The sequence below is a fragment of the Bubalus bubalis genome, chromosome 23, assembly GCF_019923935.1.
Source record: "Bubalus bubalis isolate 160015118507 breed Murrah chromosome 23, NDDB_SH_1, whole genome shotgun sequence".
Classification (NCBI taxonomy): domain Eukaryota; kingdom Metazoa; phylum Chordata; class Mammalia; order Artiodactyla; family Bovidae; genus Bubalus; species Bubalus bubalis.
Genome location: NC_059179.1, coordinates 7232297 through 7249269, shown reverse-complemented (window position 1 = coordinate 7249269; position 16973 = coordinate 7232297). Strand labels below are relative to the sequence as shown.

General features: G+C 35.7%; 1 protein-coding gene across 6 annotated transcripts in view; it reads left to right on the top strand.

Moving 5' to 3' along the window:
- Positions 1 to 16533, top strand: part of PRKG1 (protein kinase cGMP-dependent 1) — a 1428274-nt gene extending 1411741 nt beyond the window's left edge. For all 6 annotated transcript variants that reach the window (XM_025274139.3, XM_025274138.3, XM_044935211.2 and 3 more), the window contains 4 exons: positions 9015 to 9137; positions 9220 to 9282; positions 10514 to 10580; positions 12109 to 16533. In XM_025274139.3, the coding sequence (XP_025129924.1) occupies positions 9015 to 9137; positions 9220 to 9282; positions 10514 to 10580; positions 12109 to 12207 (352 nt within the window). In that variant the 3' untranslated portion in view covers positions 12208 to 16533. The remainder of the gene's footprint in view (positions 1 to 9014; positions 9138 to 9219; positions 9283 to 10513; positions 10581 to 12108) is intronic.
- The last annotated feature ends 440 nt before the right edge of the window (positions 16534 to 16973 follow it).

Here is a 16973-nt window from a genome sequence, read left to right as displayed (position 1 = left end):
GAAAGATGATAGTCATAAAAATATAGTCTGTTTTTCATAGAAGTTAAGAGAACCTGTTAGCAATTGTTATATCTAATTGAAATGTGAATGCAGATCTGTTCTGTAATAATATTGTAGTTACCAACAACTAAGAAAGGTACTACAGATACGACCAGGTATAAAACAGATCATAAACTCAAGGAAAAGAAAAACAAAGAACACCACGAAGCCTTGGGCTCATTCAGCACGATGATTAAGACGGTCATGGTCATTATGAAGTAAAGAGTTCAGAAGAAGGTTAAATTTGCCCAGGGAGGCTTTTGAAGCACATAGGACTAGCTGGATCTTACAAGAAGAATAATAAAAAGTACAGCACATTCCAGGGAGAGGTATGGCTTAAATAGAGGGGAGTACTGCACAAAGACATGAAAAGGGCTGATGGTAAGAAATGATGGAAGATCAGTAAGAGTCACGTTTCAACAATAATGAGTGCTATACCTGAGTGTTTGGACTCCATCCGGAGAGGCAATCATTGAAGAGTTTCTGATAAAGGAGTGACATGTGTTATGGTATTTAAGAAAAACAATCTAGTGGTAATGTGTAGAGCAAATTGGAAGGGTGGGGAAGCTAGTTTGAAGATCATTCCAATAATTCAGATCTAAGAAGAAGCATACAGTGTAATGTAACAAAGTACTTATGAAAACCTAGTAGCTATAGTGAAAATGAGAAAGATGGCACTTTTGGTCTCACGGTTATGAAGATACAGTGAATCTATGAAGTACTTAGAAAGTCTAGAACATAAGAAGCACTTCATTAGTAGCCACAGCTACTCCTAGTACTACCCTTGCCAGGAATAATTATGTGGTGGCTTTTTTATTTCACTTGTGGACAGTGTATATCACTACTCTTGAAACACTTATGTTGACTTCAAATTAATAGATTTTATTGGTGTTTTCTGTTAATTTTAAATGAAAGATACATAGGCAAAGGTAGCTAAATAATATACAGGAGAAATGATTCAAAGAAACATAGGAAGAGTTCAGACAAACTGATCTAGAATTTCTCTGTGGCTGTTAAGCATGATCTCTTTAAAAAAATATATTTTCAAAGATATCTGAATGTTCATAGATGACAAAAGTTGTAAAATGCAGAGTTCAGGAACAGTACAAAGCTGAAAATCAGATTATAAGCAACATAAAATCATATATAAGCAACAGAAAATAAAATAATAGCAATTAAAACCCAACCAGGGAGAGAATAGGGAACAGACTTAGGGAAAATAATGGAAAAGGGAAAAAAAAGGATATATAAATTGTTACAGAAAGAAGATACAGACATCAAGGGAAATAGGAAAAACAACTATGTATATGAAGGTGTTGCTGTTCAGTCACTAGGTCATGTCCCCAACTCTTTCTGACCTCATGAACTTCCCGGCTCCTCTGTCCACTATGTATATGAAGAGATGATTACAAATGTGATAGAAAACATACTCAATTAGGTAACAGAAAACCCATGACACAGACTTGACTCAGTGGATCCTTTTGATTGGCAGTGACCATGGGGAAACAGATTCAGAGTAATAACACCACCATGTGTCCCAGTGTGATTTGCTAGCTTCAGTGATAGAAATAATAACATAATCATATGCGTCTCTAAGCTACAAAAGCATTTCATATATGGGATGGGACTGAATTAAAGTTGGCCTCAACCTTCTCAGTAGTACCTTCAATGCCAAAGATGGAATATCAAGAACTATGTAGTTCTGAGAGACAGAGAGTATAACAACTAATTTGTACAAGATTAAGTTATTCTTTTTTTTTTTTAATTTTATTTTATTTTTAAACTTTACATAATTGTATTAGTTTTGCCAAATATCAAAATGAATCCGCCACAGGTATACATGTGTTCCCCATCCTGAACCCTCCTCCCTCCTCCCTCCCCATTCCATCCCTCTGGGTCGTCCCAGTGCACCAGCCCCAAGCATCCAGTATCGTGCATAGAACCTGGACTGGCAACTCGTTTCATACATGATATTTTACATGTTTCAATGCCATTCTCCCATATCTTCCCACCCTCTCCCTCTCCCACAGAGTCCATAAGACTGTTCTATACGTCAGTGTCTCTTTTGCTGTCTCGTACACAGGGTTATTGTTACCATCTTTCTAAATTCCATATATATGCGTTAGTATACTGTATTGGTGTTTTTCTTTCTGGCTTACTTCACTCTGTATAATAGGCTCCAGTTTCATCCACCTCATTAGAACTGATTCAAATGTATTCTTTTTAATGGCTGAGTAATACTCCATTGTGTATATGTACCACCACTTTCTTATCCATTCATCTGCTGATGGACATCTAGGTTGCTTCCATGTCCTGGCTATTATAAACAGTGCTGCGATGAACATTGGGGTACACGTGTCTCTTTCCCTTCTGGTTTCCTCAGTGTGTATGCCCAGCAGTGGGATTGCTGGATCATAAGGGACTTCTATTTCCAGTTTTTTAAGAAATCTCCACACTGTTCTCCATAGTGGCTGTACTAGTTTGCATTCCCACCAACAGTGTAAGAGGGTTCCCTTTTCTCCACACCCTCTCCAGCATTTATTACTTGTAGACTTTTGGATCGCAGCCATTCTGACTGGTGTGAAATGGTACCTCATAGTGGTTTTGATTTGCATTTCTCTGATAATGAGTGATGTTGAGCATCTTTTCATGTGTTTGTTAGCCATCTGTATGTCTTCTTTGGAGAAATGTCTAAAATATAAAGACAATAAATAATGTGGGTATCCCAGGCCTTTCTTGGAAACACTACTGTATGACCAAGTCAACTAACAGATGAATCAAAATAACTTTGGTTATTAAGCAGATGGAAACATTAAAATCCTTGGCAATCTTAAAAGTTTCAGGTGGGAGAGAGAAGGTAAGAAAAACTACAGGCATACTTATTTGTCATCATTCACAATTAGGAATCTTAAGTATTTTTTACAATTGAATTATGTCATTATAAAAGAAAAAACTCCAAAGTCAGTTTTTAAAATATTTTTTCTTTTTTTTTTTTTAATTTTATTGGAGTATAGTTGATTTACAATGTTGTGTTAATTTCAGGTATAGAGCAAAGTGATTCAATTATACATAAATCTACTCTTTTTCAGATTCTTTCTAATATAGGTTATCACAGAATATTGAGTAGAGTTCCCCATGCTATACAGTAGGTCCTTGTTGGTTATCTGTCTTATATATAGCAGTGTGTTTGTTCATCCCAAGCTTCTGATTTACTCCTCCCTGCTATGTTTCTCCTTCGGTAACCATAAGTTTATTTTCAGTATCTGTAAGTCAGCTTCTATTTTTTTTTTAAACTTATTTATTTTAATTGGAGGCTAATTACTTTACAATTTTGTATTGGTTTTGCCATACATCAACATGAATCCACCATGGGTGTACACGTGTTCCCCATCCTGAACCCTCCTCCCACCACCCTCCCTGTACCATCCCTCTGGGTCATCCCAGTGCACCAGCCCCAAGCATCTTGTATCATGCATCCAACCTAGACTGGCGATTCATTTCTTATATGATATTATACGTGTTTCAATGCCCTTCTCCCAAATCATCCCCCCGCTCCCTCTCCCACAGAGTCCATAAGACTGTTCTATACATCTGTATCTCTTTTGCTGTCTCGCATAGAGGGTTATCATTACCATCTTTCTAAATTCCATATATATGTGTTAGTATACTGTATTGGTGTTTTTCTTTCTGGCTTACTTCACTGTGTATAATCGGCTCCAGTTTCATCCGCCTCATTAGAACTGATTCAAATGTATTCTTTTTAATGGCTGAGTAATACTCCATTGTGTATATGTACCACAGCTTTCTTATCCGTTCATCTGCTGATGGACAACTAGGTTGCTTCCATGTCCTTGCTATTATAAACAGTGCTGCAATGAACATTGGGGTACACATGTCTCTTTCAATTCTGGTTTCCTCACTGTGTATGCCCAGTAGTGGGATTGCTGGGTCATAAGGCAGCAATCTATAGATTCAATGCAATGTCTATCAAGCTACCAATAGTATTTTTCACAGAGCTAGAACAAACAATTTCACAATTTGTATGGAAATACAAAAAATCTCCAATAGCCAAAGCAATCTTGAGAAAGAAGAATGGAACTGGAGGAATCAACCTGCCTGACTTCAGGCTCTACTACAAAGCCACAGTCATCAAGACAGTATGGTACTGGCACAAAGACAGAAATATAGGTCAATGGAACAAAATAGAAAGCCCAGAGATAAATCCACGCACCTATGGACACCTTATCTTTGACAAAGGAGGCAAGGATATACAATGGAGAAAAGACAATCTCTTTAACAAGTGGTGCTGGGAAAACTGGTCAACCACTTGTAAAAGAATGAAACTAGAACACTTTCTAACACCATACACAAAAATAAACTCAAAATGGATTAAAGATCTAAATGTAAGACCAGAAACTATAAAACTCCTAGAGGAGAACATAGGCAGCTTCTATTTTATAAATAAGCTCATTCGTTTCTTTTTTAAAAAAATTGGATTCCATATATGAGTGATATACGATATTTGTCTTTCTCTGACTTAACTTCACTCAATATGACAGTCTCTAGGTACATCAATGTTGCTACAAATGGCATTATTTTGTTCTTTTTTATCATTGAGGAATATTCCACTTTTATAGAATGTTTGTACCACATCTTCTTTACCCTTCTGTTGACAGACATTTAGGTTATTTACATGTCTTAACTATTGTAAATAATGCTGCTATGAACATTGGGGTGCATGTATCTTTTCCAGTTAGAGTTTTCTCTGGATATATATGCCCAGGAGTGTGATTGCTGGGTCATATGGCAACTCTATTTTTAGCTTTTTAAGAAACATCTATAATATTTTCCTTAGTGGCTACACCAATTTACATTCCCACCAACAGTGTAGGAGGGTTGGTTCCCTTTGCTCTACACTGTCTCCAGCATTTGTTTCTAGATTTGTTTGATGATGGCCATTCTGACCAGTGTGAGGTAATACCTCAATGTAGTTTAGATTTATTTGATTTTTCTAAGATCTATTTAGGTCTTAACCCAATCAAAAGTGGGAATGTTGTTTTTGTTATATAGAGCTGCATGAGCTGCATGTTTTCCCCCAGGAGTTTTATTGTATCCAACATTACAGTTAGGTCTTTGAGTTTTGTGTATGGTGTTAGAAGAGAGTATTCTAGTTTTACACATAGCTGTCTAGTGTCCACAATACCACATTTTTAAGAGACTGTCTTTATTCTTTCCTTGTCTGTTGTAGATTGATCAAACGTGTGTGAGTTTATTTCTGAGCAAAAATGTTTTCTTAATTTAAGAGACATTTAGGGATTAATATTGTTGGTGAACAAGTACAAATTGAAGTTCAGCATTTCTTTCAGTTTCATGTTAACTTTAAAATTAAATTGAATAGTTTTTTTTTTAATTTTGAAAAGCATGGATATATAATAATCTTGTAGGTCTCTCCATCTACATAGAGAAATGTATGAAATTATATTTGTAACTATCTATTATTATTTAAGGGCATTGGGTGATTTTTCGTTTGAAGTAATTTTATATGTTTCACGTATTGCATGAATATCTTGGACAAAACATACATGACTTGCAAAAACAACAAAAATCACCTGTAATAAGTGATTTTTGTTGTCTTTCTAATAAAAGTGAAAGTTGCTCAGTCGTGTCCAGTTCTTTGTGACCCCATGGACTATACAGTCCATGGACTTCTCTAAGCCAGAATACTGGAGTGGGTAGCCTTTCCCTTCTCCAGGGGATCTTCCCAGCCCAGGGATCAAACCTAGGTCTCCCGCATTGCAGGCAGATTCTTTACCAGCTGAGCCACAAGGGAAGCCCTGTCTTTCTAAAATAAATACAAAAGTAAAAATATAAGTTAGAAAAAACATGAAGCTGTTGACAATAAATCCAAGATGTGGTGGTGCTTCATTTTTATAGTGAAAATAAAAACTGGCAGGTTACCTTGAGAGCAAAGAGAATATTCAACCATAACATTATATAAAGAGAAAATCCTTAAATTCTAGGAGAATACTAAATAGAACTGAATGTTAATACATTATAAAATGTGGTTTAAACTGACAGGTAACAGTTAATGACAAAGTAAACAGAAAATACTTATTACACAAAAATAAGCTCAAATGGATTAAAGACCTAAATGTGAGTGAGACTGGACACTATAAAACTCCTAGAGGAAAACATTAAGTCCAAAACACTCTCTGACATAAATTGAAACAATATCTTTTTTGATCCATCTCCCAGAATAATGGGAATAAAGCCAGAGATAAACAAATGGGACCTACTTAAACTGGAAGGCTAAGGAAACAAAATGAAAAGACAACCCACAGATTGGGAGAAGTTATTTGCAAATGATGTGCCCAACAAGGGATTTAGTCTTCAAAATTTACAAACAGCTCATGAAGTTTAACATCATCAAAACAAACAACACAATCAAAAAATGGGCAGAAGACCTAAATAGACATTTCTTAAAAGAAGACATACAGATGGCCAAAAACCACATGAAAAGATATTCAATATCACTATTAGAGAAATGCAAATCCAAACTACAATGAGGTATCACTGCCCACCAGTCAAAATGGATAGCATAAAAAAAATCCACAAATAAATGCTGGAGAGGATGTAGAAAGAAAGGAATTCTCCTACACTACTGGTAGAAATGTAAATTGGTACAGTCGCTATGAAGAACAGTATGGATGTTTCTTAAAAAACTAAAAATAGAGCTACCATATGACCCTGCAGTCTCACTCCTGGACCTATATCCAGATAAAACCATGGTCAGAAAGGATACATGCACCCCAACGTTCATTGCAGCACTGCTTACAATAGCCAGGACATGGAAGCAACCTAAATGTCCATCAGCAGATGAATGGATAAGGCAGCAGCAGCAGTGAATATATACAATGGAATATTACTCAGCCATAAAAGGAATGAAGTACTGCCACTTGCAGCCACATGGATGGACTTAGAGACTTTCATACTGAGTGAAGCCAGAGAAGGAGAAATATCATGACATCCCTTGTATGTGGAATAAAGAAAGAAAATATACAAATGAACTTATTTACAAAGCAGAAACAGACTCACAGATTTACAGAACAAACTTATGGTTGCCAGGAGGAAAGGCCTGGGGGAAAGGGATAGTTAGGCAGTTTTCAACTAAAATGAAAACACTATTACATTTAAAATGGATAACCAACAAGGTTCTACTATATAGCACAGGGAATTCTGCTCAATGTCATGTGGCAGTCTGGATGGGAGGGGATTTGGGGGGAGAATGGATACATGTCGGAGAAGGCAATGGCACCCCACTCCAGTACTCTTGCCTGGAAAATCCCATGGATGGAGGAGCCTGGTAGGCTGCAGTCCATGGGGTCGCGAAGAGTCGGACATGACTGAGCGACTTCACTTTTACTTTTCACTTTCCTGCATTGGAGAAGGAAATGGCAACCCACTCCAGTGTTCTTGCCTGGAGAATCCCAGGGATGGGGGAGCCTAGTGGGCTGCAGTCTATGGGGTCACACAGAGTCGGACACGACTGAAGCGACTTAGCAGCAGCAGCAGCATGGATACATGTGGCTGAATCCCAATGCTTTCCACCTGAAACTATCACAGCCTTGTCAATCTATACTCCAATATAAAATATTTTTTTAAAGTACTTGCTACAGAAAATAGGGACACAAAACTTAAGGCAGATACTATCCTACCCTTTTTAAGTAATTCATTGTTTTCAGCTTTCTCAGTAGAAGGAAATAATTTGAACTGCTATTAATAAATATGACAGACAGAAAATAATCCATAAAATGTCTTCCCCCAAGAAATATGAATAAACACTGTATTAGAATAATTTCCAAGGAAATCAGCTATCAAGTCACATCATAATTATTTCTGAACTTGGGAAATGTGGTGGAAGGAGTTAACTTTAGTCACATCTGTATTCCCTGAGCCAGGCACAAAGCCTGGCTATCCAAGGATGGATAGGTAAATAAACCAAAAGATTTGGTTTAGAGGGATTGGATACTACATCCTTTCTAACAAAGAGGAGGTCTTAGGTTAGGTTATCTCTGAAGGCTGATAAAGAAGGAGAAAAGGATAGGAGGAGCACTATTCTGTAGGAGCATTAGTTCAACAAATATTTACTGACAACTTACTCTGTGCTATGCATTCCCCCAGACTCCGGGAATACCAGCATGGAACTGGAAGAGAAGATGGGTATAAAACAAATACCAAAATGAAGTAGTTACAAAGCACAATAAGTGGCAAAAAAAAAACAGTTCTATAAGAGAGTATGATAGGTGAATCTAACTTTAAGTTCTGGTATTAGATCATTACATTATGTTAGTTGATAGTGGTTATATGATTGGCTGTATTAGGTTGCTCACAGTAGGCCTTTTTGAGTAATCAACATAACACTTAAGCTAAGACTTCATAAGTGAGGCATTAACCAGGAGGCCTGGGAAGAAACTTTCAGGCAAAATGAACAGTGCCCTGAGGTGGGAGAGTATTTGGTCCTTCAGAGGAGCAGAGAGAAGACTGCTATGCCTGGATCCCAGTGAGTGAGGGTAGAACTGGTCTAAGATGGGGTCATATCAGTGATGTTCCTGTCGCCCATTCTAATGATGTTGGACTTCAAGTGTAATCAGTGAGCTTGCAAATGTGAGAAAGGGCTGAAAAATAGAAGAGGCTTTCTGAATGACTAAGGACAGCAAGAGGGGTTAGTCACCAGAGCTAGAAAAGAAACGAGGGGAACAGTGGACAAACCTGACCCATTTAAGGGTTTTGCTAAATGATTTGCTTTGCAAGGTTTCTACACCATTTTGCTATTGATCAAGTTTCGTTCCACTACCCCTATTAATATATGTCTCCAAATAAGAACTGATGTCATTTGTGGAGTTGTTAATAACACTGTAACTTTTCTTGTTTAGAAAACTAAATACTATCTCTCTTCATATCTGTCATTCTTGCAGCCCACCTTTCTCAGGCCCAGATCCTATGAAAACCTATAACATCATATTGAGGGGGATTGACATGATAGAATTTCCAAAGAAGATTGCCAAAAATGCTGCTAATTTAATTAAAAAACTATGCAGGTGAGCATTTCAACCACATTGTTTTTCCCATTATGATCCTTTAAAAAAATAGATTTTTTAACAATTGTTATTTTATTTTTAGGGATAATCCATCAGAAAGATTAGGGAATTTGAAAAACGGAGTGAAAGACATTCAAAAGCACAAGTAAGTGTTCTTATAACTTACGGTTTAAGAGTTCAGAGAATATTTCCCGAGGCTGATGTTTTTAAGTTAGTGGTTATATAACTGATGCAACTAGTCTATAGGAGCATCCAATGAGACAGGCAAACTAGTTAGCCTTGTTATTTAGGATCTTTCTAGTTCTGTCTCAAGGACTTTATTTAGACGCATCTGATCCTGTGACATTCTAAACAACAGATTCACTGAATTTAGTTTTTCCCAACTCCTACTAATTAGGACTTTTCCTCTCCAGCATGAATAAGAAATATATATTTTTAATTCTGAAATTCTATTCTCTACCAGAATATTAAAAACAAAAGTATGCCACCATATATCATGCCTCATTTTTTAACTAAAACTAAAACATTTTTTCAACCATTTCCTAATTGGATGCTATGACAGTGGGAAAAAAAGTACAGAGTACAGTCATTTTTTAAAACAATAGCAGCGTCTTAAATAGTAAACCTTACCCATGTTGATTGAATGTTCTAAAGCTAAACCAAGATCATATTGGTCTTTCCCGATTGGTTTCTGTAACATGCAGAGGAAATTCACATCCCTACCAAAGGAATGCGTTTACCAGAATACCTATGAATGTCTAAAAAGCCTGCAGGAATTTCATGGAATCATTTGCTAATGATGAAACCTTTCAAAGAGAACAACACCAACAAAGACCTTTGTGATATTTGGTCCCCATTTCCACAAAAAGCCATACTCAAAGTACCTTCACTGTACCAAAAAAAGAAAGAAAGAAAAGGAGATATGGATACATAGAGACCAAGACAGTGATGTTTGTAAAGGTTAATTAACTGAGGCTGCCCAGTGACAAAGATGGAAGGGTAATTTTCCATCCTGACATTTCATTCCCTGATTCTACCTTCTTAAAATAACAACCTGTAGGGTACAGGGCCAAGCATATTATGGCATTTATTAAGTTATAATGATCATTTTGGAACAAGGTCATGACTGAAATAACTAGAATCAAAAGCAATTGCTAGTTGGTCTTTAAAATTTTGACAATTAGATTTTTTTTAAAAAAACACATTCCACTTAATAAGCTAACATTTAAAATCTGCAATTAAATAGAAAACATTATTCTCATAATGAAAATGTTTGCTTACCTGTTTTCCGTCAGTCATGGATATCATATAAGTTGTTTTGAGAAGGTTTTAGCTGAGGTAAAATGTCTTTAACTATCTACTTTTTCCTTTTTTAGATGGTTTGAGGGCTTTAATTGGGAAGGCTTAAGAAAAGGCACCTTGACACCTCCTATAATACCAAGTGTAAGTAAACTTTCCAGTTTGTAATTGTGTGATACACATAAAGGTATTTGTCAGTCATCAAAGATATGCTATTTCAAAATTTTTATCCTATCATCAGCTTAAAATATAGGAAAAATAGCAGATTAACATAATGACATCTTCTAAAATTCAAACTTATAATGTGTTAAATATACAAGTGTTGACAGAAGAGTATAATGAATCTCTTTTTCCACATACTATAAAAACTTTAAACATCTTTGCACAAGAATATATTCACAACCTTATTTAGTCATATTCACAAATTATTTTCAATTTCTGCACATTCATGTATTGTCTATACAAGATGCAATAAGTTCTGTAGTGTGTACTTGAGTATACTTAGATGAGTTAGGATAATCTGTTATTCTTACCTTCTGTGTATGACTCCACCATGCTCTGTCTCCAAGAACCCAATCCAAATGGGCCACATCACAACATTCCCTGCCCTGTGGTTTTTTGTTGGGTTTAGACAACAGTTCAGCTACCAGTTTCAACAGCTTTCAATTCCTGGCCAATATCATTTCATTTATGCTCCACATACTTCCTCCTCCCCTGCCCCCATAGTTCTTTAAAGTATTCCAAAGCACAGTTCTTTTAAGTATTCCTAAGCACAGTTCTTTTCTTTTGTTGTTTGACCAGGCTCTAAAAGAAAGACATTCTCTTCTAATATATCAGGTATTTTGTTAAACTACTAGTCCATGAAGCGGACTAAGTGTTTACACTGTGTTAACCTGAAATAGATTTCAATTGACTGCATTTATATTTTTGTTCAATACAGCATCTATCTAATAAAATATATTCAGTCTTAACTAATGAGGAGAGGGATGTTTTGCAGTCCTGAGCTTTTCATTTATATACATCCTTTTTTCTGGGACTAATTTAAGACCACTCGTTATACAGAAACAATTTCTGTACTTATTATTTTAATTTGTATGCTTATATTTACATTTATTCACAAACAAAGTAAAGTACAGTTGTTAACTGCATTCATGAAGTTGTCTTTTTAGAACAAAGGCAGAATAAGAAACTTTAAGAGGAAAATAAAAGCCTAAAGTATCCTAACATACTCACCAGGGGTCTCCTTTTATGCAACAGTAGCATTAAATTAAATATATATATATATATATATATAAATATGTATACAAATATATAATAGAATATGAAGTTCTAAATATTATAGAATATGAGAGAAATTAAAGTCTGCTTCATCACCACTTTTATTTATGCTCTGCATATTGAACTGCCAGTAAACTTGTAAGAGTTTACAGAGATGTTTTTAACTATTTCTTTTAATCACACAACTTATTCTTTCCTAGAGTGTAAACTCTAGAAGGGTAAAAACTATCCCTATTGTTATTCACCACTGTAATCCTTAATACAAAGGACAAATCCTTTGTATTTGTATTTGGCATGGTAGACATGCCAAAAATAGCCACTGACTGAATAAGGAATGAATAAAGAATGCTTTTAAAAATCTAGCTTGGAATTCCACTAATACTCTTGTTTACAGGTTGCATCACCCACAGACACAAGCAATTTCGACAGTTTCCCTGAGGACAATGACGAACCGCCGCCTGATGACAACTCAGGATGGGACATAGACTTCTAATGTATTTCTCTTACCTGCTTCTGCCTTGCTGAAGACAGCTTTTTCTAAGACACAGCTGCCAGCAAACCTGAAGGAAAGAGAGAAGCTGAGTGCTTGGGGTCACCATGATGCCTTTGATCGATGCTGCTCCAGTAACTAGTGGCATTAGGACTTATTGCTTAGATGACAATAATGCTCTTTACATGTTTTCTGTTTGAACCTAAATATAGCAGTTGACATGGTGGTCCTGAAGCAAAGCCTTTCACCAGTAAAGAGATGTTCTCCACTGTTGCAGTGATCTTGCTTTGCTCTGATTATAATTTGAAAGACTGTAAGAAACACTTCAATCTAGTAAAAGAGTCAGTACCTTGCTAGAATTATCAAGAAGATCAAAAAATAATATATTGGGTACGATAGATTACTATGGTACAAAAACTGGACTCCTCCCTTGCTTCAGGTGAGGGTTGTCGGTTCTGTTTCTGCAAGCCAGTGTATATACCGCACACAAGAGGACCACACATGTGTTGGTCACAGAGGTCATGTCAGACCAGTGCTAGAAGTTTCATGATTTTATTTCCCAGCAGTGCTGATGACGAGACTGAATGTTACCTTTCCTTTCGGACAGATTTTAACAATTGGTATGATAAAAGCACAACCGCTATGGATTCTGCTGAGAAATTTCATAGCAGGTACATACGTGTTTTCACAGAGGACTGAAGAAAAATCAACATGCATGATGTATCTGTTCCTTTCTTTTTGATAAATTGGCATGACAGAGTGGGGGGAAAAAAGCAATTCACAAACCATTTCATATTTTTTTAAATAGTGTGCTTAAAGATGGTCCTGGAAATAAATGACTAGCAGCCAATTGGTTTTTATTTGTTACCTAACACACCCTCAAACTGAGGCTTAAAATATTCCCTTTTATAAAAATAAACCCTTACGATAGGGTGGGGTGGAGAGGGATTAAGATCCATCCAAAAAAAATAAAAAACTATATAGGTGCTATGTATATCTTTCATCTGTAAATGTCAGTGTCTGAACAGACAACACAAATTCTAATCATTATATGTGTAGCCAGAGAATCAAGCATTTTCACTCAAGTTATCAAACCAAACTCCTGTCAGATTTCACTTGTACAACATAGTCTAAGGTAAAGGGAGAAAGGTGACTAAAAATGTATTTGAACTAGCTTCCTGTCTTAGGCCTGAACCAAAAAAAAAAGAAAGCACAAAACCATTGATTCACCAGATGAGAAACCTAACTTTATGAGGTCAGGAACAAGTGTGAGATTACCACACTGGCCAGGTGTGAGATTACCTTTTTGTCCATGGCAATATGTGTCTATTAACATGTGAAAGGAGGAGGGAGGAGAGAGAGAGAAAGAGGAACCTGCTATCTTAAAAGTAAATTAGAACAGAAATATTACAAATCTGAAATATCATAATAGCTAGGAAAAGATTAGGTTTGAAAATAACAAATTGATTTCATGGAGAAAAGAATTGGCGAAGAGTCCTTTATTGGCAGGCCACTTGACAACTATTAGCTGTCCTAAGCAGCAGAGCCAACTAGCATTATACCTCCTTAGACAAATGTGTAATTTTACAAGCTGTCATCCTGATTTGAAACTGTGTGAATATGGCATATTAAATAGAGGTTTGCTTTTTTGTTTTAAAAACTCAATCAAATGTATACATTTCTATAAAACATATGTCCAACTAGATCATTATATAGTATTCAAGAAGGCATATATTATGATTTTTGTTTGAATTTTTCACAAGACTTTAGAATATGATACATTATCAAAACAACAATCTAAGAAACATTTGGAGAACAAAAGTACTAAGGCCATATTATATGTAATTACAATAAATTTAAAATTTTGATCTTAAGATATTATTATTCTCATATTATTGGATTTTTCCCTCCCTTAATAATTTCTCAAAATTGTTCCTCAAGATACCTTCTTCTACAGGTTTTACAAAACAATATTAAACATATCAATCTAAAATCCAGCTAGTAATGCTACTTCAGAAGTTTAATATTGCTTTTAATTTGGGCTTTTAAAAATATATAATTGCAACATTACAGTCAATGTTCAGTGATCTTTTTTTTAAAGACAGTGGTTTAGGCATGCCAAAGTTTTGCTAGAAAATGAAATTTACCTAGTCATTTTAAATAAGAGAATCTTCTCCTGCAACTTTTAAAATATCCCAATAGCCCCAGAAATTAGCACTTACTCTGGATTTGGAACTATGGTTCAAGTCTAAGACAACCAATATGTTCAAGTTTTGTGGAGAAGGAAGAAGCGGCATTGAGCATAATGTAACTGGAGGGCATTTCTCCCACTTGTTATTGCATCTTTGCTCATTTCACTTGTGGCACTGCGTTAGGCTGTCTAAAGCAATCACCAAAAAAATACAGGTGAACTACATCTTACAAGAGTTACTAAGAGAAAACATTCATCTAATGTTCAACAGTGAATTTTAAGGATTTAAATCCTGTCTTAATGACACTAGGGCTAAACTTCATGGCTGGCTTCATAAAGCACATCCCACTTTATTTCTGAATTTTTCATGCCCCTTCTCATTTCTTACAAGAACATCCAGATAAGTTAGAATAGTGCCAACTTGTTTGATCTGCTAACTGACTTTCTTGTTAATATTTCAAGTACGGAATATAAGGGCTTTCTGTGTGTCCTGACTCACAGGAAAACTGAAAACTGCCAAGGAAAGGAACATCATTATACTTGAGATAGATTGACTACATTAGGGAAAATGATTTCTGGAAATTTGCTATGAATGATTTTTATGTTTCTACCTTCTTTAATATAGGAATCAGATCCACATGCCATTTAAAACAAATTTATTTTTATTATATTCTTTACAAATCATAATTTTTACCTAAAATTATGGAATATGCATGTGAAGCACACATGTATACTATATAAATTCAACTACTGAATTTTTCCTGTTTCATTTCTAAAAGACTGAACTGATGGTGAACTTAAAGAAGTCAGCTACCATGAACATAAGGCTATTGGAACTAATTTCATACAGTAGAGGTGATTTGTGCATTCTCCATAACAATGTTTTCTTTCACAATAGGACCACAGACAAATATTTATGTAAATAGATATTTTTGTGTGATATTTTGTGGTACATATAACTTTTTTTAGTGTTTCACAGCATTATTATTTCATTTAATTTGTATGGAATAAAGTTTTTAGGTCCAAGTAGACTTGAATTAATGTCCTGATTGTCAGTATTATTGAAAATTCTGTCAACTGTACTGTTATTCATCCGTCCCATAGTTTAGAACATGACCTGGCTATCTGGCATTGTTGCAAGTGCCTTAAATTCATGGCATCCTATTAAAAAAACAAATTTGGTGTTATGCTGCATGACAAAGACAAACACACCTCAAAACGTGGTCCTTTCTTAGCTTGCTGCGTTTTACAGTTCTTTCTGCTGACAATTTATAAGCCTTTATTATATAATATTGATGAATTACAGAAATGATGAAGTTGTTCTCTTATTTCTGTTCAATGTACCAGAGCTGTGTATCTGTTAATGAGATACAGCGTCATTTCTGTGAAATGTATAAATGTATGTGCAGGTCAAATTAATATATGACATACTATCCGTCTGTATACAGGTATTCCTGTTTTGCTAAGTTGTGCAGATTCAGTTTAAAAAAAAAAAAAAAACTAGTGCAGTCAAGTTATGAAATCTCCTTTTTTAGACTCTGTGAAAAACCATCCAACTCAAAAGAAAAATTGGAAAATGACTGCTAACCAAGCCTCATCACGAAACCAATAATGAACAAATTGCACCACTCAACAAAACAGGATGCTTCCTCTGAGTTCTTGTATATGCAAACCACTAATATGGCAAGTTTTCACCAGACCTAGAAAGCTAAACGTTGACCCTGTGTTGTTAGCCCTCCTCTTTATCTGCCCTTGCATCAACAGACAGAGCTCTGGGACATGACAGCGACTCAGAGGTTTGGACTTCCGAGTAAAGGGACGTTTCTTGAAGCATCATCTATCAAATTTATTTCAGTGTATGATGTTTTTACAACTGGTCGGTTCTTTTGTATTCTTACAGCCATGGCTATTTGATTGTCCTCTTGCAATTTGTTCTACATGAAAGAGTCCTTTGTTAGCAGAATGCAACAACTATCATCCGGTGGTCACTGACCACTTGCACTCTTTTGATGTAGATTAAAAACTTTTTCATAAACTTAACCTGCTTTGATTTGCTCTGTATTTTTCCTGCAGCTGTAATTGCCGAGTGCCTGTTGTATACTTTATAGAGTTGAAATAAAAAAATAATTACTTTTGAACTTAGTTGATGTTTAATTTCAGACAAGATTCCAAGGGCGGAATTGGTGTATTAAAACTGAAATACCATGTAGTGCTTTTGAACATTGTAGAAAATACTTATAAATCAAATGTCCCTCAAAAAGTGATGTATTATTTATTGTTTAGTTGCTAAGTTGTGTCCAACTCTTTGGTGACTCCATGGACTGTAGCCTGCCAGGCTCCCCTGTCCATGGGATTTTCCAGGCAAGAACACTGGAGTGAGTTGCCATTTCCTTCTCCAGGGGATCTTCCCAACCCAGGGATTGAACCCACATCTCCTGCATTGCAGGCAGATTCTTTACCACTGAGACACCAGGGAAGCCTGATCTGGTACAAAAGTAATCCAACAAATCTGCTTAAAGAATTCAACAAGGTTAACATTAGGCCATCCAGTGTCACACTTGGCGGTCTTCTGTGCACA